Source organism: Lagenorhynchus albirostris, chromosome 2, assembly GCF_949774975.1.
Source record: "Lagenorhynchus albirostris chromosome 2, mLagAlb1.1, whole genome shotgun sequence".
Taxonomy (NCBI): domain Eukaryota; kingdom Metazoa; phylum Chordata; class Mammalia; order Artiodactyla; family Delphinidae; genus Lagenorhynchus; species Lagenorhynchus albirostris.
The window spans coordinates 5,766,774-5,792,911 of NC_083096.1; the positions used below are offsets into that span (position 1 = coordinate 5,766,774).

General features: G+C 35.3%; 1 protein-coding gene across 4 annotated transcripts in view; it reads left to right on the forward strand.

Moving 5' to 3' along the window:
• Positions 1-26,138, forward strand: part of KCNT2 (potassium sodium-activated channel subfamily T member 2) — a 372,961-nt gene that overhangs the window by 200,108 nt on the left and 146,715 nt on the right. For all 4 annotated transcript variants that reach the window (XM_060142019.1, XM_060142020.1, XM_060142021.1 and 1 more), the window contains exon 13: positions 20,093-20,201. In XM_060142019.1, coding sequence (XP_059998002.1) covers positions 20,093-20,201 — 109 coding nt within the window. The remainder of the gene's footprint in view (positions 1-20,092; positions 20,202-26,138) is intronic.

Consider the following 26,138-nt stretch of genomic DNA (forward strand, 5'->3'; position numbering starts at 1 on the left):
CTTAAAAATTTTGCTACATGGAAGTGAATATCTCTAAACTATCTTGCCAAAATATAAGAATAGTTGCATCATTGACTGTATCAACGAAAGTATTCTTGAAGTAGTTATCACTAATCCTTGGGTTTTCAGTTGATCAAAATGAAATGAGTCATATATAAACAGAACTAGATCATTTTTAATTAAATATATCCTATGTGATGTGATTTTGTTCAAAAGATCTCAATTTCCTCAACTTAAAAACAAGGCAGATGGATCAGGCACTCTGCATAAAATCAGTTGGAGAGTTTCTAAAAAAATATGCATTTGTGAAAGTTCTATTCAGGATATGCAGGGTGGGAATTGGGAAGCTGTGTATTTTTAAAAGATCTCCAGGTGATTTTGAAGCACCTCCCAATTTGGAAATCTCTGGCTTATATGATCTCCCTGATACATTTTTTAGGTCTAAAGTTCTATAAACTCACAATTAAATTAAATCTTACAATTTACCAAATTATAACTTCTATTTTTTAAATACATTTTAAAAGCCAGTAAGCCAGTAAGTTCATCGGTAGTCATACCTGTGGTACACAGACAGATGAGAACCTTGTTGGCTTCTGTAGTGATTGGGGAAAAGGCAAAATATGTCTGGGTCTTTTAGGGACATGATTTGCACTTTTCTGGAGCATCTAATAGGCGTGCTCTGGTACATTACTTTAGAATTGCAAGTCCTGAATGTGACAGGCTTTGTGTTGTTCTCACTCTAATTTAACTAAAATTTTTACTCATTTTTAAACCAACTTACTCATCCTTCATTTGAAGAGGACTATTATGTGTTGAATTGTGTCCCTCAAAAACTCGTGTGTTCCAAACCTCCAGTACCTCATAATGTGAACTTACTTGGCGATAAGGTCTTAATAGAGATAATCAACTTATAATGAGTTTATTAGAGTGGGTCTTAGTCCCATATGAGCCGTGTCCTTGTAAAAAAGGGAAATGTGGTGACCGACAGATAACAGGGAGAATGCCACATGCACATTAAGACAGTCTTCTCTAAGCCAGGAGAGAGGCCTGGGACACATACTCCCCTCACAGCCCTCAGGAGGAACCAACCTTACCAACACCTTGATTTTGGACTCTGGCCTCCAGGACGATGAGACAATAAATTTCCATTAAGCCACCCAGTTTGTGGTATTTTGTTATTGCAGCCCTAGCAAGCTAATGTAAGGCCATAGACCAAACAAATGATTGCAAAGTTTGTAAAATATTTCTTTTTAAAAATATATATATTTTAAAATTCACTTGCTCCCCTCCTTCTCCACAGTTACTGTCTTAATTCAGACCAGATTCTCCTCGGTCCACTTACGCACTATTGCAATGGTTTCTTAATTGTTTCCACACATTAGATGCTCCAAACATATCTATTGAATAAGGGAACTGGAATTGAATATCCTCTACCTTATGTTTCTATAATTATTTAACTTATGTAATTGTGAATCTTGGGCCTCTCCAGTGGCAGCTTAGTTTCAGAAGACTTCCAGTCTTCCAGTATCTATGTAACAAGGGGAGTAAACATTAGGAAATAATTACCTAATGTCTTTTAGAGTACCCTTTACAAGGTGAATTCGGAAGCTTCCCATTAAACAAATGCATTCCATTTCCTCCTGATGCTCGAGAAAATCTATAAGAAATGCATAAAAAGACTTCACTCATCAAGACAAAGGAGATGGTAGATGAGGAGACTTTAATACAAGTTTGGAAGCTAGAAAGCAGATGGCTGGGTGGTAACTGACTTAACAGACAGAAGGAAGGTAACATTTAAGTTGAGAGAGGAAACAAATCAGAAGCAGGCTCTTTTCTGCAATGGAGCCTCAAAAGTTGCAGGAAATAGAGGCACCAGATGCCTCTGCAAGTAGGGTTTTACGTGGTACTAAATATATGAACAGTGATTAAAAGTCTGGAGGAGAAGCAGTTAGATTCCCTGAACCCCTCCACACATCCATGGCTGGTCCCTCTCCCCATCCTTGGAAAATAGGTTTACTGTTTGGCGAATTTGGCCAAAATAAACACTTTCTGGCTGCCCAGGAAGAAAGAGTGGGAAATTAGCCTGTGGCAGAGACTCCTGACCCACTGATGCCCCCTGGGAATGAGGCATTGGAAGCGAAATCCTCTGATTCTGTGCAGTTTCAGAGAAGGTCAGTGTGAGTTACTGAAGCAGTTGGGGGACAGGAGACGCAGGAGACTGTTTCCTCTGCCTACTTATGGTGGAGACAGCTCAGGCTACTGCGTGATCCAGATGGTGGGGTGGGAACCCTCCAGGAACACCCAGAAGGGCTCCCTTGGTATTGGGCTGGTTGGTGCAGCAAGACTGGTTGGTAGACACACATTAGGACTGGAAGCATTCTTGGCCAAGCGTGTGTGTGTGTGTGTGTGTGTGTGTGTGTGTGTGTACATAGGATGTGAAAATAAGCTTCCTGCATTCACTCAGGTCCCAAACAGCTCTTGAGTACTTCACTCCTACATATGTTCAAACAACAGTGATCACTAGACATTTAAGGAATTTCCTAACAAGAAAAAGAAGGAACCAAGTAACGGACATACAAAAAGCATATAGAAAAGAGGAATTAAGGGAAAACACAAATACCACCATAGAATTCTGGGAGAATAAATAAATTTCAAAATATGTAATAAATATCCTATTTTTAGTCATTTAGTAATTGAGAAGATGAGAAGAGTATACATATATAAAACAAGAATAGTAGGCTATAGAACAAGACAAATCAAAACAAAACAAGAACATTCAGTGAACCAAAAAGAGCTTCTGGAAATTAAATATAGGTAACAAATGAAAAATTAAATAAAATATTTAGAAGATAAATCTAAGGACATTGAAAGAATGAAGAGTAATAAAATGAACAATAAAACCAAATAATGGAAAAGGGGAGTCAAAACAAGAGAAAATGAAAGGAGTAGTCAGGAAGAAACAATATCCATATAGTAAGAATTTAAGGAACAAGGTCTGGAAAATGGGGGAAATTATTAGCAAAAATATAAAACAAAATAAAAATTTTAAAAAACCCCAGAAATTAAAACAAATTTCTCAGACTGAAGTTGTCAGATCGAGAGGGGCCACTTATTAGAGATTAATGACTAAAAAATGTTATGCTTGCCAGAGAAATTGAGATACGAGAAGGACCAAGAGGAAGAAAAGAATGAAAATGAAGAGAAGGTAAAGTAGAAGAAAACACTCAAAACCAAGGATGGAGAATTAGAATGTTTTCAGACTTAGCAGTAATACCAGAAGACAGTGGGTCAAGGCTTTCAAAATTCTGAGGGAAAGTACTTTTCCACTTGGAATTCTGTATCCTGGCAAAACTTCAGTAATGTTGTGGTCCGAGCATGGGTTGGAAGAAGAATTACCAGGCCGGAAGTATTTTAGAAAAGAGAGTTTATTGAGAAGAAAGAGCAGAGTTAGTGAGGGGTGCTGCAAATACAGCGGGCCAGCTTCCTGATAGACCAGGGAGAGCCGACCTCCTTTGTGGGCTAGTGGCCAACTTTTATAGCCTCAAGATAAAGAAAACTCCTGCTGGCAGGATGGCATTAGGTGATTGGTCAGGATGCTACAAGGTTACTACATGGTGATTATTTTACCTAATATGGAGTTGGGGGGCTGTCCAGTTTAGATTAGGAGAGCGCATGGCAACAGTTGCTATGGGGGCTTGGTTAATTCCAGAATTTTTGTCCTGTGTCCTTGATGTAGGGCTCCACAAGTAAGAAGATAGAAAGATATTTACAGATATTAAAAAGTTGCAAAAATGCACAGTTTTCAGGAGGCTGCTGGGAGATGTGTTTTACCAAAACTAGGGAGTGAGTGAAGACAGAATACAACTCAGGGGAGGGAATGGGAATTCCCAAGGTTACGGTCAAAGCAGATTCTGGGACAAAAGCAAGAAGGGAGTGCAAGAAGGGAGGTCTGCCTCTGGAAAAAGATGAAATCAACGTTCCCTGATGTGGTTGAATATATGGAGAGGAAGTTTCCGCTTCTGGGCAGAAAACAAATAAAGAAATAATGGCTGAAATTATTGCAACTATGACAAAAATTATAAAACCATGGATTCATAAAACAAATCTAAAGTATGATTGCTTAAAAGACTGCACTGGAACTTTTAATAATCAAATTTCTGAAAATCAATAAGGTAAACTTATGTAGCTATAAGATGCATTACATACAGAGGAAGAAACAATTTTAATCAGAAGACAATGGGACAACTGTTTTAGAGTGCTTTGAAAAATTGTCAATATACTATTTCATTTCTTGTAAAAATATCTCACAAAAAGGAAGCCATGATAAAAACATTTTTATACAAACAAAACCTATGAGCATTTATTGCCAACAGACTACATTTTTTAAAAAGTTAAAGTTCTTCAACAAAAAGAAATGATGTCTTCTGAGAACTTAGATTTATATGAAGAAATAAAGAGAGCAAAAATGGTAAATATGTAGGTAAATATAAATGACCTTAATTTTTAAAATATAAATTATTGTTTAAGGCAAAAAAAATAATAGTCGTGGAACTTGTAAGAAATGTAGAAGTGAAATTAATGGCAATAATACGACAAAGATTGGAAAGGGATGGTGGAAATATACTGTAATAAGATTCTTGCACTTTACATATTATTTGAATGAAGAGTTTGATAGAGATTTATGTTATAAAACAGAATGACCATGATATCTAAGATAAAACAGAAGACAAAATGATATACTAAAAATATTTACTTAATCTGAAAAAAGGCAGGAAAAGAACAAAAAACAAATAGGACAAGTAGAAAACAACAAGATAGTAAACTTAAACCATATCAATGACTCTGTGAATTATATGAATTGACTAAATTCAGTATTGAATGGTAGGGGTCTTCATACTGGATAAGTAAAAGAAAGACCAAATGAAGTACTATCCACAGAAATTTCACTCGAAAGGAAAACGTACAATTAGGTTAAAAGTAAGAGGATGGAAAAAGATATACTGTGTGCACACTAGTCATACAAAAGCTGGAATGGCCATATAAAATAGATAAAGAAGACCTCAAAGGCAGGAACTTTTAACAGAGATAAAGAGAAATATTTTATATTTATTAAAGGATTAATTCATGAAGAAGACATAACTCTCCTAAGTGTGTATGCACCTCATAATAAAATCTCAAAATTTATGAAGTATGAAACAACAGAACAGAAAGGAAACATAAAAAGGTGCAATTATTGTTAGAAATTTCAGTATTTCTCAGTCATTAATAGAACAAATAGAAAGAAAATCATTCAGGTTATTAAAAACTTGAACTCATTTTCATCAATTAGATCAACTGACATATGGAACATTACACTCAACTGCAGAATACACGTTCTTTTCTAGTGCATATGGAACATTCACAAAGATGGACCATGTGCTGGGCCATAAAAGCAATGACAGAAAAGATAAAAGAATTAAAAAACATGCAGAGTATGTTCTCTGATCATAATAGAATTTAATAAGAAACCAATACTAAAACTATAGCAGGAAAATACCCACATATTAAAAAATTAGATTATACATTTTTAACCCATGGATAAAATATGAAATAACAAGGAGAATTAGAAATATTTTAATTGAATTGTGATGAAAAATGCAACATTTCAAAATTTGTAGGATGCAGCTCAAGTAGTGCCTAAAGAGGGATTCATAGTTTTAAATTCTTGTATTAGAAAAGAAGTTTAAAAATTGAATAGCAAAGAGGAAGTGGAGACAACAATTACAGTCTTTAGAAGTGCTTTCTGTAAGTGGGAGCAGAGAAATAAGGCAGCAACTGATGGGTAATATTTGCCCATTTGTTTAAGTGGGAAAATTTTTTTCCATTTCTTTTTAATTTATTTTTTATCGACGTATAGTTGAATTACAATGTTGTGTTCATTACTGCTGTACAGCAAAGTGATTCAGTTATACATATATATAGATTGTTTTTCATATTCTTTTCCATTATGGTTTATCACAGGATATTGAATACAGTTCCCTGTGCTCTACAGTAGGACCTTGTGGTTTATCCATCCTATACGTAATAGTTTGCATCTGCTAATCCCAAACTCCCAATCCTTCCCTCTCCCACCCCCTTCCCCTTGGCAACCACCAATCTATTCACTACGTCCCTGATTCTCTTTCTGTTTCACAGACAGATTCATTTGTGTCATATTTTTTATTCCTAAGTGGGAAAATTTTTAGCAAGTCTTATATGCTAAAGGAAGTGACCTACCAGAGAGAGTAAAATGTATGATGCAGGAGAAGGAAAATTGGAAGATTTCCTTTGATAAATAAATGAGTAAAATGCTCACGTATTTTAAAAACAGGGAAGACAAGCTACATAGATCCAGAGACAAGTATATGGTCAAATGTGATATGAGAGAGCTATGGAAGTCCTTCTCTTACCGTTTCTATGTTGGTTATTATTATTTATTTATTTATTTTGGCGGTACGCTGGCCTCTCACTGTTGTGGCCTCTCCCGTTGCGGAGCACAGGCTCCGGACGCACAGGCTCAGCAGCCATGGCTCATGGGCCCAGTCGCTTCGCGGCATGTGGGATCTTCCTGGACCAGGGCACGAACCCGTGTCCCCTGCATCGGCAGGCGGACTCTCAACCACTGCGCCACCAGGGAAGCCCGGTTTTTATTATTATTATTATTTTTATAGCAGTTGAAATCGTCAGATGGTAGAGGTTTGAGGTGAGAGAAGAAGATATGAAATAGTTCTCTAAAACAGTGGGAGAGGGGATGGACTGGACAGATGTGGAATTCCTGGACAATACTCACCTCCTGGATGATATTATGGACTATGAAGTTAAAGAAGGACCTATTTATCATCTATTTGTGTTTACGCCCAACCAACCGTTCTTTGTTCTTTGCAGTAGATGGATCGTTGGATTCATCAAGGTTGTCATTTTGCCTATAGAGTAGGCCTGGGTGAGGGAGGCAAGCAAACGGACTGTTTATACAAGGGTTTGGTTATTTTGGTGAAACGTTTAATGTAAGCTGATAAGAAGCAAAACGAAGATGAGGGTATAGAGGTAACAGGGAATGAAAATTGGTAGTGTCAATAGATTGAATTTGTTTATGATGTCAGACACTCATTGGAATCACCGTCCTAGACAGTGAGCTGGGAAGTAAGGGGCAGTGAGAGGACGGAAGGAGGGTGTCTTATATTGTGATACGTTTTCCAAGGTTCAGACACTTTACTTTTGAACATCTTGTTCACTCAATCTATCAGTAGATGTGCTCAATTTAAAGATTTGTTCAAAGCTAAGTCTCTTCTCTGAGTCATTATAATGCAGGAAGCATAATTGATTTACCTTCTAAATAGCCTTTCTTTGCAGTGGTGAAAGAATTTGATTTTCTTAGCTGAACTAGGCATATGAATTTTTACTTAAAGTGATCTGGTTCTGAAAAAACCAATAGTGTCTGCTTTTCTCTTTTAGCTTTTTTGGCACTACTGATTTTTAGACTTCTTGCTTCGTGGGAATAAAAAGAGACAAGAGGGCTTCCCTGGTGGCACAGTGGTTGAGAGTCCGCCTGCCGATGCAGGGGACGTGGGTTCGTGCCCCGGTCCGGGAAGATCCCACATGCCGCGGAGCGGCTGGACCCGTGAGCCATGGCCGCTGAGGCTGCGCGTCCGGAGCCTGTTCTCCACAACAGGAGAGGCCACAACAGTGAGAGGCCCGCATACCGCAAAAAAAAAAAAAAAAAAAAAAAGAGAGACAAGAAATACACAATAACACCCTCATTTATTAGCCATCACTAAATATCAGTTACAGGCTAGAGACTACTTATATATATTTATACATATTATGCATGTGATGTATTTCTCACGACAATCCTGCAAGGAAGTTCTTACTAGCTCCAATTGGTAGATTAACAAACCAAGGCTCAGGTTAGCTATTTTATTTAATCTTCTAGGGATATAGGGTTAGTAGCTCACAGACCTTGTATTTATACCCTACTCTGTGTCAAAGAAAAACTGTACCAGACAGAATTAAACAGGCAAGGAAGACTACTAAAGGCTGTTGCCTCGGGGAGAGAGATTGAACTCAACTCCTCTGAAGCAAAAGGCTGGAGGATTTTTACCCTCTGGGGTGAGCTAGTGGAAAAGTCCTGGGTTGGGGAGCTTGGTCAGTGTGATTAGGCCATCATTTGCTGACTGCTGTGTATGAAAGTCCAGCTGTCTTCTGGCCACAGAGACTGGAGATCAGGAAGATTTCACCTCTGAAGGTCACATTTCAAAGAGATGACCTCCAGGCCCTTGAGAAAGACTTTTCTCTCGTGTAAATCTGCTGAGAGGCTAGGAGAAGATTTACATCTCAAAGGCACAGAGAAAGAATTTATAATTGAAAGTTTTCTAAAGTAAATGCTCTAAGAAAAGGGAGGCAAGGGGCCTATAGTTTTGAAGAAACCTGTCAGAAAGTCAAGCCTGGGGAACTTTAAGGCCATCTTGGTCATCCAACTCCAAAGACTTGGTATTCTAAGTCTCAGAAAAAGTTGTATCTTAGACCATATGGTTAGCTTTCCTTTTTTATTTTTTAAATTAATTAATTTTATTAAAAATATTTTTTTTGCCACGTTGGGTCTTCATTGCTGGGCGTGGACTTTCTCTTGTTGCGGTGAGCAGGGGCTACCCTTCGCTGCGGTGCGCGGGCTTCTCATTGCGGTGGCTTCTCTTGTTGCGGAGCATGGGCTCTAGGCGCGCGGGCTTCAGTAGTTGTGGCTCATGGGCTTAGTTGCTCCATGGCATGTGGGATCTTCCGGGACCAGGGCTTGAGCCCATGTCCCCTGCATTGGCAGGTGGATTCTTAACCACTGCGCCACCAGGGAAGCCCTAGCTTTCCTCTTAAATGTCAAAGATTTTTTTTTTCTGATTATTACATGCATTTTGGAATATATGGGATCTTAGAGTAGAATGCAAATAATCACTGAGCGCTCAGAGAGTAATTTCCCTGGATGACCCTTTCAGAGAGCGCGAGAAAAGAACTGAAATAAAATGTGTGCAATTGCAGGGGAAGAAAAATAATCTTCCCTTAACATTCTCTCAATACCTTCCGTGGCTGAGAACCCCTGTAATAGAAGACTGCTTAAGGAGAGCAAAACAAACCGAAGCTTAGTAACATGTATAACTCACGTGTACCTGGGCGATACCTAGGAAGACTGAGTAAAACTCCCCCAAAGGGTCCAAGCCACCACCTCAAATACTATCTTCAACTAAAGACAAAAGAAAGGAGCTGGGAGGGGGGAGGTTAGTTATGGGAGGTTATCAGGAAAGGTACCATAAGGTTGTCATGCAGATTTAAGTCTGGTGCCTTCCTTACTGATATAGAGTTTCTTGTGATTTATAGTCATCCTTCCTGGTACAAAGAGAGAGATATCCTTAAAAATGGAGATTTCCCTTTTGAATATAAATTGCCCTTACAAAAGGATAAATTCTACTCTGATTTAAGAACTCCTCCTGTGTCTGCTTTTTCTCAAAAATAATCAGCTCAAAATAATCTTTATGCTAAAGAGGCGTATTTTGGTTAGCATATTCTGCTACCGTTCACAATTTAAACTTTTTTTTTTTTAAGTTTGTTTTGTTTTAAGCAGATCCATTTGGGGCATTAAAACACTGTAATAGGGGCTTCCCTGGTGGCGCAGTGGTTGAGAGTCCACCTGCCGATGCAGGGGACACGGGTTCGTGCCCCGGTCTGGGAAGATCCCACATGCTGCGTTCGTGCCCCGGTCTGGGAAGATCCCACATGCTGCGGGGCGGCTGGGGCCCGTGAGCCATGGCCGCTGAGCCTGCGCGTCCGGAGCCTGTGCTCCGCAACGGGAGAGGCCACAACAGTGAGAGGCCCGCGTACTGCAAAAAAAACAAAACAAAACAACACTGTAGTACGTAATCATTCTATTATTTTATTCCCTAGTTAAATGTACCTTAAATTCTTTAGAGAGGTTTTGCAATTTTATTTTGCTTTTTATTCAATCTAATGGTTAACCTGTTCTCAAAAAGACCTTTCTTACCAATTCATAAAATCACAGAATTTTAAACTGTGGCTATTTGTGTTTTAATCTGTCCAGAAATACCTTTTGGTAAATTCTTGACAGATCATCACTGGACTTCAGTTACAGTCTGGAGTTGGATTTGGTGTTCAGGGTGGATTCCTCCAGAACCTGGGAGAGGATTTAAATAAGCCAGAGGCACTATGTAGGGCTTTGAATAAGTGGCTGGAACTCAGACCAACAAGCACTAGAAAACAGTATAGGATTTCAGCTCTGAGAAGCACAGTCCAAAATAGATTCTGTATAGGAAAGAGAAGGTAAACATGTGAACTGACTATAGTTGACTTGCTTCTCAGTCCCAAAATGTCCAGTAACATTCTAAGAATACGTTATATCTAGAAATTCAGACAGACAGTCAGATTTTTGCCAGTACATATCTGTGAGAATTAGTATACTCTCAGAAATCAAAGGTAGGATTACAATCCCTGAGAAGTCATTTGTCAAGAGCAAGGGAGTACAAGTAATCTTAAAACTGGAATCCAAGATAATTTTTCAGTCTGTCAAAAACCAAAATACAACCCAGTACATTTGAAGATCTAATTGGCTTTAATAGGCGATCCATGCATCAGGCAGCATCCCATCTAACAAGTAGAAGGGAGCTCTGAGGAGTGGTAGAAAATGGAAGGATTTTATAGAAAGGAGGATGGATCCAGGAAGTCATTACAAAAGAAAGAAAGGGATATTTGGGGCCAGGAGATCAGCAAGGGGTTTACCTTGCAGATTACCTCTTCTTCCTCTGGTGGGGTTGGAGAAGGGCCCACATGACATCTTACCTCACTGGTGCTGACCAGAAATTTCCAAACTGATTAAGAATACACTTCTGGTAAAGGTCAAAAATGCAGGTTAGGTATTAAATCTAAGGTTGGTATCATGGACTTTAGCACAAGTGATGCCATTTTGGGCCTGGGGTTTTTCTCTTTAGCAGGTCCCAGACATAATGTAAAAACTGTTCTGTTTAAACATGGCAGGGAGATAAAATTATGCTAACAGCTCTATGAGTTTTGATACCAAGGTCCAGAATGCAAGACTAAAGCTTCTTTAATTATTCTTTCCTGTGGTGCAGATTATTTTTGAAGACCGAGTTACTGCTGAGCCTATAGGTGTTTGACTAAAACTAGATGGCCTGATCATTTGCTTTCTAATAGTTTCTTAGTCTAAAAGGCAGCAATGTATTTTAATGTTTTTGTATCTTAAGGGTTTTGGTTATATGTTTTGTTTTCAAGTATTTTATTTCAGAACATTCTGAATTACTTTTGTATTTATAATAAGTATATATCAAATTTGAAGCCTGCTTCTCCAAAGATATAAATTATAATTAACTACAATGAAATCTTGTAGTTTTTAAATTCAGTCATAAAGTTAGACCAACTAATTATAGATGATATATGTTATAGGTACTTTGTATCAGAATTGCATTTCATCCCCTACATTATAGATATCTATATATGTAATCTAACCTTATAATTTATGACAACCTAAATGTGAATAAAACAGATCTATGTACTCAGGTGCTTTTGAGTCTAATCTAATGCAAACTCTTTACAAGCTTTTCTGTGTGTAAATTGTTCTCTGGGCAAGGATTATATTTAACCAGAATTTTTTATAAAACAACACATTTGAGTGTTTCTAGGAAAGATTTGTCATCCAGTCTGTGGCAAGACTTTTTACTCTCTCTTGTATAAATGTTTTGTCTTTGTTCAGTTGTCTATAAATATTTATTTTCAAATATTAAGTTTCATAATTCAGTTTTAATTTATAAATTAGTGTCATCTTACCAAAGTATCCAATAGATAAATTAGCAAAACATACTCAGAATGTAAAAAAATAAGTCTATCATTTCTAAGGGCTACAGATGTATTTTATAAATTGAAAATTGGGTTGAAAGTGACCTTTGACCTTTGACCAGACCAATGTCTTACCATTCTCTGGGTCACAGACTCTGAGACTGTAATGAAAATTACAAATTCTTTTGGAGGAGAGGGAAACAATCCATGTATAAAATTTCACTTGAAATGTCTCAATTCCTTGATGGTCATTTGGAGTTCCATTAAAAAAAAATACCTGCAGTATATATAGTGATTTATTTTAGGTCCTTAACATGCCAACGATAATTTTTACATGCTTCAAATTATTAAAGTTGAATTTTATGAAGACATTTTAGTCAATTTGATCTTTAGGTGAACTGAATATAGGTGAAATGTTCTGTTTTCACAGTAGCAATGGACACTAGAGTGCCCTAAACATACCCTATGCTACCTTCCTTTATTATCATAGGTTGCTTATTCCAAAGTTGGTACAGTTGGCACTTTTACTTTTTGGTTAAAATTAAATAGAGTATCTTTTTTGAAGATTAGTTTGTCAGCAAGGAAAGTTAAAAAAATTAATATCATCCTCTTCTTTTAGAAGAATGAATTAAAAATCTTGTTTCTGTTCCAATTTTATTACCTGTAGTAGGAAAATATTTATTTTCTGTTCCTTATGTGAAATTTATGCCGTAGTGTACTGATCTTTTTCTCACTTAATGTATCGCTCACAGGATCATAGATGTTGCTTATATCTTGGTAGGGCACTGTGCATGAATAAAATAAAGAAGGCTTCTGGGCCTTTACGATAAGTACTTCATCCCATCTATCTGCTGAACTGAAATATTTGCTAAATGCTTTCTATGTGTCTGCTGGTCTTTATATTATTTCACTGAATGCTTACAATATCCCTATGAAATAAATATTGTTTTTATTATTCATCTGTGAAATACAAATGAAAGCTAGGTGCTAGGGTTGTGCTTAGGGTGAGTAAAATATAGACATGGCCCTTGACTTCATGGCACTCATAGTTTAGTGGGGATAAACTCGAAAAAAAATAAGTGGGGTTAATGGTATGATCAGGCAGAGACAGAATACAGTGGGAACAAGTACCGTGGACTTCAGTCCAAAGAAAGGACTTCCTAGAGTGAATGACAAATGGTTCCAGGTAAATTGTTCCACGTGGGAAATCCTGGAGTCTCAGGAGGGGAGAATGCCTTGTCACTGGAATAAAGAGTCCAAAGGCTGGGGAAGTAGTTTGGGGACAGTTGAGTAAACGGTCTTGCAAGCCTTGTTAAGAAGTTTGGACTTGATGCTGAGAGTAATGAAAGCCAATGTTTCAGGCATACAGCAAAGTGATTCAGTTATACATGCATACATATATATGCACATATATGTATATAAACATATACATATATATATTCTTTTTCAGATTCTTTTTCATTGTAGGTTATTACAAGATAATGAATATAGTTCTCTGTGCTATGCAGTAGGTCCTTGCTGTTTATCTAGCTTGTATATAATAGTGTGTATATGTTAATCCCAAACTCCTAATTTATCTGTCCCCTCCCCCTGCTATACCCTTTGTTAACCATAAGTTTGTTTCCTATATCTGTGAGTCTATTTCTGTTTTGTAAATAAGTTCATTTGTATTATACTTTTAGATTGCACCTATAAGTGACGTCATATGATATTTGTCTTTCTCTGTCTGACTTACTTCACTCAGTCTGATAATATCTAGGTCCATCCATGTTGCTTCAAATGGCATTATTTCATTCTTTTTTATGGCTGAGTAATACTGTATTGTGTATATATATACCACATCTTTTTTTATTGAGGTATTTATTGATTCACAATGTTGTGTTAATTTCTGCTGTACAGCAAAGTGATTCAGTTATACATATATATATATATATATATATATATATATACATTCTTTTTTATATTCTTTTCCATTATGGTTTATCACAGGATATAGAATATAGTTCCCTGTGCTATATTGTTTATCCATTCTATATATAGTAGTTTGCATCTGCTAACCCCAAATTCCCACTATATATATATATATATATATATATGTATACAGACTTGATGACATAGAGAACAGACTTGTGGTTATAGATAAAAAATGCCATATCTTCCTTATCCATTCATCTGTCAGTGGACATTTAGGTTGCTTCCACACCTTGGCTTTTGTAAATAGTGCTGCTGCGAACTACAGACTCTCTTCCAAAGTGCCTGTGCCATCTTGCATTCCCACCGGCAATGAATGAGACTTCTACTGCTCCACAGCCTCACCAGTATTTGGTGTTGTCACTGTTTTAGATTTTAGTCATTCTAGTAGGTGTGTTGTGGTATTTCATTGTTGTTTTAATTTGCCGTTCCTAACAACATAATATGTTGAGCATCTTTCCATATGCTTGGGTGTCATCTGTGCATGCTTTTGATGAGATGTCTGTTCAGATCTTTTGCCCATTTTTAAATTGTGTTGTTTGTTTTCTTGTTATTATCTACTTCATTTATCCTATCAGTAACTTTATATTTAAAATGCATCTCTTCTTAATAGCTCATAGTTGGGTCTTACTTCTTTTGTCCTTTTCATATTCTTTATGTTTTAGTATGTTTAGTCCATTAACTTTTAATATAATCATTCTTGTGGTTGGTTGTAACTCTAAATTGTTTTCTATTTTTTCCCACTGATTTTTGTTCCTCTGTTTCCTCTTTTCTACTTTTTAAAAATTATTTGAATTTTTTTTGGAATTTGAGTTTAATATACTTATTGGCTTTTTAGAAATACCTTTTGAATATTTTTTAGTGACTGTTCTAGGGACTACAATACACTTCACTAACTTTTTATAGTCTAATTCATGTTAATATTATACCACTTTTTAAAATGAGATACTTTGCTTTTATTCCTCTTCTGCTCTCCTTTATGCTGTAATTGTCAGATGTCAGTTATCTTTATAAATTTGAAACCCCACAGACAATTCTATAAATTTTGCTTTAGACAGACATATATTTTTAAGAAATTAAGAGGAAAATAGTCTTTTCTGTTCATTCTAATGGTAACCATTTCTAATACTTTTCTTTGGTTTCTGAAGTTCTAACTTTCCCTGTTGAAGGAGTTTCTTACACTTTTCTTGTAGTATGATTTTGATGGCAGCACATTTTGTTAGATTTTATTATTGAAAAAGTCCTTTATTTCACCTCTTTGAAGGATTTTTCTCTATATATAAAATGCTGGTTTCACAAGTTTTTGTTTTGTTTCCTCATCATTCTGAACTTAAGGCTATTGTTTCATTGTCACCCGGTTTCCATGATTTCGATGAGAGTCCTTGGTCTTATGACTGTTTTTCTTTGGCTGCTTTTGAGATAGTATCTTTATCTTCGGTTTTCAACAGTTTGACTACAATGTGCTTAGGTGTGGTTATCATTTTGTGTACATAAGTTGGGATTTGCTGAACTCCTTAAACTTGTAAATTTGTGTCTTTCATAAAACTGGGAGGTTTCTGACCATTATTTCTTCAGATAATTTTCTGCTTTAATTTATCGTTTGTTTCTTTCCTGGGAGTCCAATTACATTACTTAAGATGTTTTCACATTTGCTCCAAAACTCCCTGAACTCTGTTCCTTTTTCCATTCCTATTCTCTTTGTTTTTCAAATTGGATAAATTCTATTGATCTGTGATCAAGTTCACTGACTCTTTCCTCTGTCATTTCCATTCTATCTCAAAGTCCATCCAGTGAATATTTTTCAGATATTTTAGTTTTCTATTTAATTTTTAAAGTATTTTCTATTACTCTACTGATTTTTTTTCTCTGTTTATTACAAGCGTTATTTTCCTTTACCTCGCTGATCTTAGTTATAGGAGCTGCTTTAATCCTTGTCTGATAATTTTAACATCTAGATCATCTAGAGGCTAGCAGCTATTGGGTATTGTTTTATTTGTTTGTTTCCAATGAAAATAGGTCACATTTTTCTGCCACTTCATATATTCAGTAATTTTGCTTTGTTTCCTGTTTATAGTGCTTTGTGGCGAAGCCTTGGATTCTCTTGTATTCCTCCAAGAGTATTGATGTTCTTGTTTTAGAAAGCAGTTAATTTGATCCAACTCAATATCACCCTTGCAGTTGGCAGTGATTCAAGTCTTAGTTCAGATTGCTTTTATTCAGCCCCATGCATGTACGGTTCAGGGGTCAGCCAATGTTGTGTAAATTTTTACACACAGTCTGTGGTTTCTCTTCTCTGCCTCTCCATATTCTGGTATTTCCCAGTCAGCCAGAGCAATGTTTAACCAAATACCTGGGCGCCCTGTGACCTGGTCAAGTTGATACATAAAATTAACTTTCACACCATATTAGGCTCGTTGTTATGTTTTGGAAGACACACACTGTTCATGTAAAGAATTCTGGTTTCCTCTTCATTAACTTTCATGCAACTTAAAGTTACAAACCATTGACAACAGTTTCTTCTTTCTGCACTGTAGTCCCTCAGATCTACCTATATTTTTAATCCTCCTTTTCCTTAATAGTATTGTCAGATAAAACTTTCTGTGATGATGAAAATGCTCTATATTCTATCTCTCCACTATCCAATACAGTTTTGTATTTGCTGCATGTTGCTTTGAACTCTTGACATGTAGCTAGTGTGATAAAGAATTGAATTCTTAATTTTAATTAATTTTATTAAATTTAAGTTTAAACAGTCACATTTGGCTAGTGGCTATTGCATGGACAGTGCTACACTAGAACATATTTTTGCTTTCTTTGTTGAAATGTATTAGTTATCTGCATTTCCTCTTTGGAAAAATATCTATTCAGGTCTTCTGTCCATTTTTTATTCAGGTTGTTTGGTTTTTGATGTTGAGTGAACTGTTTATATATTTTGGATATTAACCCTTTTTGGTCATATCATTTGCAAATATTTTCTCCCTTTCTGTATATTGTCTTTTCGCTTTGCTGATGGTTTCCTTTGCTGTGCAAAATCTTTTAAGTTTAACTAGGTCCCGTTTGTTTATCTTTGCTTTTATTTCCTTTGCTTTAGGAGATGGATCCAAAAAAATATTGCTACAATTTATGTCAAAGAGTACTCTGCCTATGTTTTCCTCTAGGAGTGTTATGGTTTCTGGTCTTTCAGTTAGGTCTTTAATCCATTTTGAGCTTATTTTTGTGTATGGTGTTAGGGAGTGTTCTAATTTCATTCTTTTACATGTAACTGTCCAGTTTTCCCAGCACCACTTATTGAAGAGACTGTCTTTTATCCATTGTATATTCTTGTTTCCTTTGTTGTAGATTCATTGACCATACATATGTGAGTTTATTTCGGAGCTCTCTATTCTGTTCCATTGATCTATGCGTCTGTTTTTGTGCCAGTACCATACTGTTTTGATTAGCTTTGTAGTATAGTCTGAAGTCAGGGAGTGTGATTCCTCCAGTTCTATTCTTCTTTCTCAAGACAGTTTTGGACATTTGAGGTCATTTGTGTTTCCATACAAATATTAAGGTTATTTATTCTAGATATGTTAAAAATGCCATTGGTATTTTGATAAGGATTGCAGTGAATCTGTAGATTACTTTGGTGAGTATGGTCATTTTAACAATATTAATTCTTCCAGTCCAAGAACACAATATATCTTTCCATCCGTTTGTGTGGTCTTCAGTTTCTTTCATCAATGTCTTATAGTTTTCAGAGTACAGGTCTTTTACCTCCTCATCCCTAGATATTTTATTCCTTTTGATGCGATGGTAAATGGGATTATTTCCTTAATTTCTCTCTCTGAAATTTTGTTGTTAGTGTATAGAAAAGCAACAGATTTCTGTATATTAATTTTGTATCCTGCAATTTTACCAAATTCACCAATGAACTCTAGTAGTTTTCTGGTGGCATCTTTAGGATTTCCTATGTGTAGTATCATGTTATCTGCAAACAGTGACAGTTTTACTTCTTCCTTTCCAATCTGGAGTTCTTTTATTTTGTTTTCTTCTCTGATTTTTGTGGCTAGAGGACATGCAGATAGCCATCAGGAACATGAAAATATGCTCAGTATCACTAATCATCAGGGAAATGCAAATCAAAACCACAATGAGATATCACCCACACCTGTCAGAATTGCTGTTATCAAAGAGAACAAAAATAATAAATGTTGGTGAGGATGTGGAAAAAAGGGAATGCTCGTACACTCTTGGTGGGAAAGTAAATTGGTGCAGCCACTGTGGAAAACAGTATGGAAGTTTCTCAAAAAACTAAAAATAGAACTATCATATGACCCAGCAGTTCCACTCCTGCTTATGTATCTGAAAAAAAAACTAAAACACTAATTCAAAATGATACATGCACCCCACTGTTCATAGGAGCATTATTTACAATTGCAAAGATATAAAAGCAACCTAAGTGTCCATCAACAGATGAAAAGATAAAGAAGATGTGGTACATATATACAATGGAATATTACTCAGCCATAAAAAATAATGAAAATTTGCCATTTGCAGCAACATGGATGGACTTGGAGGGTATTATACTCAGTGAAATAAGTCAGACAAAGACAAATGCTGTATGGTATCATTATATGTGGAATCTAAATAATACAACAAACTAGTGAATATAACAAAAAAGAAACAGACTACCATTTATTGAGAACAAACCTAGTGGTTACCAGTGGGGAGAGGGGGAGAGGGAGGGCAATATTGGGGTAGGGGATTAAGAGGTACAAATTATTATGTACAGATAAGCTGTACAACACAGGGAATATAGCCAATGTTTTATAATAACTATAGATGGAGTATAACCTTTAAAACTTGTGAATCACTATATTGCACGCCTGTAACTTATATAATGTTGTATATCAACTATACTTTGATAAAAAAGTAAATAAATAAAATAAATGTAGCTGAGTAGCAAATTTCTCCAATACAGTTGTCCCTTTATATCTGAGGGTTTTGCATGCTCAGATTCAACCAACTGTGGATCAAAAATATTTGAAAAAAAATGCCAGAAATTTTCAAACAGTAAAACTTGAATTTACTGCCTGCCAGCAACTATTAACATCATATTTACATTGTATTAAATATTATAATAATCTAGAGATGATTCAAAGTATATGGGAGGAGGTACATAGGTTATATGCAAATACTATGCCATTTTATTTTTTTAATAAATTTATTTATTGTATTTATTTATTTTTGGCTGCGTTGGGTCTGTTGCTGCCTGCAGGCTGTCTCTAGTTGCGGTGAGCAGGGGCTACTCTTCATTGCGGTGCGCGGGCTTCTCATTGTGGTGCCTTCTCTTGTTGCAGAGCACGGGCTCTAGGCAAATGGGCTTCAGTAGTTGTGGCACATGGGCTCAGTAGTTGTGGCTCGCAGGCTTAGTTGCTCCGCAGCCTGTGGGATCTTCCCAGAACAGGGATTGAACCTGTGTCCCCTGCATTGGCAGGCAGATTCTTAAGCACTGTGCCGTCAGGGAAGCCCCCAGTACTATGCCATTTTATATGAGGGACTTGAGCATCCTTGTATTTTATTGTCCACGGAGAGTCCGGGAAACTGAGGGACAGCTGTAATTTGCTTTGATTTATTCAGTTAATTAAGTAATAATTTATAGGGTGACATTATGTGTAAAATTTCATGGTAAGCATGATTTTCACTGTCATTCTCAGTCTTAGCATCTTTTTTAAAAGATCCTTTTTCTGTTATTTTTTTAATATCTGAACGTTATTGGTCTTCCAACACACACACACGGTCAAAATCCTTTTATCTTTACTGTCATATAAAAAGTAAACTAATGTGTTCTCCTCACAAATACTCACTGCAGTCATTCCCCTTTTACCAATCTTTCTAACTATGTTAAAATTATTTTATGTCCATATTTTTTTTCCATGGAAACTGTTATTACAAACTAACAGTTGTGCTGCATTTCTGAAGGTTTCTGTCCCTCCAGTATTTTCTGGGAAAATTACTTTTAAGCTTGTCAAGAGACTTCCCTCTTAATCTCTGCTAATTTCCTAAGTGTTGATAATTACTGCTGATAGAATTAGGTATTGTTGATCTCTTTTATAGAAATAATAACTATCTTTAATAGTAAGACCTCACAAAGAATGATTTCATATGCTTAATTTTAAACTGTAGATATGACCATTTCACACATTGACTGATGATTTTTACTTAATATGTTATAAAATTTTCAATTTATCTCATGATATTTTGATTTTTATCATTTCAGGACCACCAAACAATTTTGAGAGCATGGGCTGTAAAAGATTTTGCTCCAAATTGCCCTTTGTATGTCCAGATCTTAAAGCCTGAAAATAAATTCCATATCAAATTTGCTGGTAAGTTTGGCCTTGAATGAGATCCTTTGAATTGCCTCAAATTCCCATTTTGATTGTAAGAGTTATGTCTCTGAAGTTAGTGGTAACTTATTACATTCATGTTTCTGTAGAACAGAAGAATTTCCTTTTTATCATCTACTTGTTATGAGGATTTATACACTTTAAAATGTGAATTTTTGTGGTGAATTTTTACTTTTTTATGTAATTTGGTGATTTTAGTAACCGAACTTGCTGGATACATTAGTAAGCTTGAATAGATTAGCTGTGATTAGTTGAGTACATAATATAGACACAGGTTTCAAATGTTATACGTACTAATTTATACTTATGTTTACATATAGATAGATAATACTTTGCTATAGATCATTTTATATACATATAAACTTACCACGGAATAGAATAATATAATATATTCAAGGATTTTAAATAGACTTAATTTGGGGGTAGATTTTGAAAACAATTCAAGAACAAGATACATGTGAATTTTTCATTCAGGCGCTGCTTTTAAAATAATTATCCACAAGACATTATACTTTAAACTGTTAGAAAATTGAACAGTAAAATGATACTTTATTTTTTTCTTAAGTGCTTCTGTAGGAATTGATTTTGATCCAGGCAGTAATTTATATACTTTTTTTTCAAATATAAGAACCATTTTAATAAAATTTCACCTTAATGGTCTAAACCTTCAAAAATCGTTAAAATGTAAATCATTTTAAGTATGCATTTGCAAAATGTATGTCCTTCAGAAGATGTATTCACATACCTTAAAATGCTTACCTATTAGCATATGATATTTAAAAGAAACATTATAAACACTAAGAAATTTTAGAATAATGATGAGAATCATGAAATTATTGCTATTCAATTTTCTCTGACTCTTATCTTTTAACCTTGCTGCTAATGACATCACTTTTTTCTAAAAAAGTATAGGAAACAACTTAAAGCAATGACTCTCAACTTTGGCAGCATTTTACAATCTGTTTTGAAGATTTTTTTAAAGCACTAACCAAAGATTCTGAGAATTTAAATGGTCTCTGTGAATTTAAATGGTTTAGATGGTGCCAGGGTTTCTTTAAGCCTGTTTCCTAAACCGAAAATTAAAAGTAACAGTACCTCCTTTGTAGACAATCTTTTGAAATTGAATGGAAAAATACATGTAAAGTATTCCATTCTTGGCCAGTTACATTTGTTATTAACATTCAAGAAGTGCCAATTATTTATCTAAAAAAAGTTTGTAACTAAGCTGCCTTATTTTTATTATTATTTAGGAGAAGGAATATTTTTGCAAAATCTTCATACCTCATAACGACTTGCTATGATAAAATTTTTAGGAACATAGTAATGGCACAGCACTAAAGTTCTTAAAAATATATTTAACTTTGAGTGCCAACATTTAAGATTTAGCTCAGCATATTAGTATTTTTGCTCCTATATTTTTCTCTTGTTAAATGACCATAATAATACAATGTCTCTATTCCATTGTTTAGAATTAGCAGTAAGGATTAAATAAATAATATCCGAAACATATTAGGTCTTCAATAAATGAATGTTGAATGTGGATCTTAAAACAATATGTCATTTGGGAAAACAATTTTTACTTTTGAATGTGCTATAACTAAAATTCAGAGCAGATTTTAGTTTTTCTCCCTTTAGCAAGCCATTGATGTGCTCACAACAGACCAAACTCACTGGAATTGTCTATTTTACAAAAAAATCATTTTACAAAATGATTTGAATTGATTCTTTCACATTCTTATTTTGCTGTTATTTCGATAAATCCATCAAAATGAACAGTTTTAAAATTCTATCCCAATAGTTTATCTCATTATTTCTCATTTATGGCATCTGCTGAAATTCGTTTTAATGTCTGTATTCTTTTATGGCTGAGATTAAAACATCTCAGAGGAACTCTTTTTATAATATGAAAAGATGAAAGCACTCTGGTTTCATTAAAATGTCATAAGAAACAGTTTGGGGTGATGTATGAGACTCTCAAACCAATATAATGTGCTTTATATCTCAGCATGAGGTTAAAAAGATTATGGACTTAACCTTTCAAAAGGCAGTGTATCAAGCTGTCATTTCGTTGGTGTGGTAGGTTGTTAAAATAATGGCTTCCAATGAGCCATGCTCCCTGTGTCTGTGTCCTGTTGTGATTCCACGTTGCGGCTTCTTCCATGAGGAGGTGTAATCTATTTCTCCACCCTTTGAGTATGGGTTGTGCTGTCACTTGGCTTTGACCAATGCACTGTGACAAAAGCGGCATTGTGTGACTTTAGAAACTAAGCCTTAAAAGGCCATCCAGCCTTTGCTTGCCTTTCATGGGAACACCACCCAGAGACTGCTTGTGAAGAATCCCGATTTAGTCTTTCCAAGGATGAAAAATCACATGGAAAGTGAGGCTTATCCATCCCTGGCACCCCACCTTCCTAGCTCCCAACTCACCCATCAACCAACCCAAAAATCCATGCTGACCCACAGAATGTTGAGAAATGAAATGATTATTTTAAGCCACTAAATTTTGGAGTCATTTGGTATACAGCAATAGATAATGAATACTGTTTGTAATAAAATAATAATTGCTTTAATCTTAAATCATATTTACTTGGTAATATTCATTATATTTTTGTCCTTGTAGTCTCATGAGTATTAAACAGCATGTTTCCAATTATCACAAGATATAAAATATATTTTTATTTCCATTTATTTAATTACTTTCTTCACGTCCCCTAAATTGTGGAACTCCTAGCATGACTATCATTGATGTATTTTTTTAAAGTAAATCCACGTTTTTAAAATATGAAAGGGAGGACTTCAAAAGTCAACTGATATGTATGGAAAATATTAGAAAGCAAAAACATATGTAGCAACCTAGTAACTATTACTTTATGCAGATATACCATTTATATAATTTATGGATCATTTTCTCCTGAACAAAAAAACTGTAGGCATTCATTAAAGTAAATTATGGAATTGTTACACTATTATTTGAATGAATTATTATAGTATTAATTATAAAAACAATTATATGAATTATTATAGTATTAATTATAAATACAATTATTTTCTACATTTTGATCAGATTCACAGAAGAAAAGTCCATATGGACATGATTTCAGCAATAGAAAAGATATGCTCTTACTCATGTCAACAAGAGAGAAAGTTAACATAGTGAGCCTAGAGTTAGAAAGAACAAAATCCTCAGGAAAATAATAGTTACAATAAAAGATTTCTGAATATGAGCCCAAGTATAAATTGTAATGATTCAAGTAAAATAAAAATATCCTTCACAGATAATTTGATTATTTTAATCACCACAATTTTCAAGAAGAAAATAAACACAAATTGGTTCATAGAAAAACAGTATTTATTTTCAGCAGTTTGCCCTTTTTTATAATAAATTTGTCAAAGTGAATAGATATATATTGCAAATTCTGGAATGAGGCTGACCTCAGTCAAATCTTTGTTCTATTATGTAATGACTGCATGATCTCAGGCTTCTTGATCTCTCAAGGTTGAGTTCTTCAATATGTACAGTGAGGGTAATAAGAGAAACTATCCCATAGGGTTGTTATGATTAAAAAAGTTACACAAAAGAACATCAGCCACTAGTAATTAGTACCTATCAAATTGATGATTGTCATGAATCTTGAATACCTATGTCTCACCCTCCTAATAGTCTGTATTATCTTTGTCTCCAGGAAAAGTAACTGAGGGTTTCCCATGAAGCTTTACAAAGAGCTTATTATAGACATTCAAAGAGCACATAATTTTCAGTTTGCACATGTTTTCCAGAGAACAGAAAAAGAAAGATGTCTCCCTAACTCATTGTATGGGATTATGGCCTTGATACAAAACTCATTAAGCATAGTATGGGAAATGATAATTAGAGACCAATTTAGTTGATTAACATGGTTGAAAAATTATAGAAAATATATTAGCAAAGTAATGTATTTAAAAAATAATGTATCATCACCAAGTTGGAATTATTCTAGAAGTAGATCATCATTTCAAAGAAGAAAATATTATTATTATTTCAATGGATACAAAAAAGCATTTGAGAGAGAATTCAACGTCCCTTCAAAATTTTAAAAACAGAAAAATATAAAATGCTAGGAAGCTACAAGTAAGGAACTTCTTAACCTAAGGCAGGTTATCTACAAAATAACCTAGAGGAAAACAAATATTTAATGGTCACATATTGAGAGTCTGTCTTTAAGATTATGTACAAACAAGGATGCCTACTAAAACCACTTTTACTCAGCATTGTCCTGGAAATCCTAAGGCATGCGTTAAGACTACAAAAATAAATAAAAGGAATAAGTATTGGAAAAAGAGAAATAAAATTGCCATTATCCACATATCATAAGATATTCTACGAAGGAAATTCAAAAGAATTTTCTTTTTTTCCTAGAATACCTTTTCCTTATGGGAGCTCATCCATTTATTTGATTTCCAAAATTGAGTCTCTCCCTCAAATATCCACTATGAACTCCTGTCTTGTTCCTCTAAATAAATAGTCAGTGTCTCCTGTTAGGTTTCTAATAGCTGTCTCAAAATTAAGATATCTAGAGATAGTTACTGATTTTCCCTGACCTAAAACCTGTTTCACCCCCATTCTTCCCAGCAGCATCTATTAATACTTAGAACTCAAGCCCAAAACCCATGAGTCTTTCATTATTCCATTGTTTGTATCCAGTCCATCAAGTGGTGTATGGTTCCACTCCCTGAATATCTCAGGCTTATCCACAGACACAACCCTTGTCCATGCCATAATCAAGTTTTACTTAGGCTGTTTCAAAACACTCCCTTTCCTTTTTCTCCTGAGTATTTACAAATTGTATCTATAAACTTATTGCTGCTCTCATATTCCCATCATATTTTCAGTAATGAATGTCATTTGTGTATTGTAGGAGACAGTTACATCTTCATACCATCGATGTCAGCCTAAACTCACTGTTTCCTCCTTTCAGTATATGGATGCCAGCATTCTTTTACAGCTTTGTTTTTATTTTTTTATATGTTTTTTAAAATTTGTTTTTGGCTGTGTTGGGTCTTCGTTGCTGCGCGTGGACTTTCTGTAGTTGCGGCGAGCGGGGGCTACTCTTTGTTGTGCTGCGTGGGCCTCTCATTGCGGTGGCTTCTCTTCTTGCGGAGCACGGGCTCTAGGCGCGTGGGCTCAGCAGTTGTGGCGCATGGGCTTAGTTGCCCCACAGCATGTGGGATCTTCCCGGACAAGGGCTCGAACCCGTGTCCCCTGCATTGGCAGGTGGATTCTTAACCACTGCTTCATCAGGGAAGTCCCAACATCATTATTTTTAAACGACTCTAGTGGATTATTTTTTGTCAACCTCTGTAGATGAAAAATTGAATGGTAATATAGCTTTGGTTATGTTAAATCTTTTTTCCTGTGAGAAATAATTTTGTCAATGCACTTCTTTTTTAGAAGTGGGAATTGGTACTGAACATAGGAAGAGGTAATGGCAGTGTTCCCTAGCTATGACTAATAGAAAAATGTGGTTTTATAGCATCTTGTACTCTTTGTCAGCCTCTTGTGGGACTAGCAATTCCAGTAAAGCCTCTCCAGGGTCAAATATTTGACCTGAAATTACCTGGAAAAAAGATTCGCCTCCACATTGCTGAACTGTTCATAAATTGTCTCTCCTTAGTGACAAAACTGTGATGAAAAAGGCAAAACATTATAGTAGTTCAGTTTTTAGATGTGTTTCTGTAGCCCACGTTTTAATCAGAATAAAACCAAACCCATATCTTTTTCTTCACTGTACATTCCGAAATTCTTTAAAAAAAATACACAAAACAAAACAAAACAAATGGACAAGAAAAATATGTACCTGACTAGGAAAAGAACTCCTTTACTGCAAAGCCTTGAATGAACTTAAAGAATGAACTGTACTCTCCAGTTTGTCACTTGAA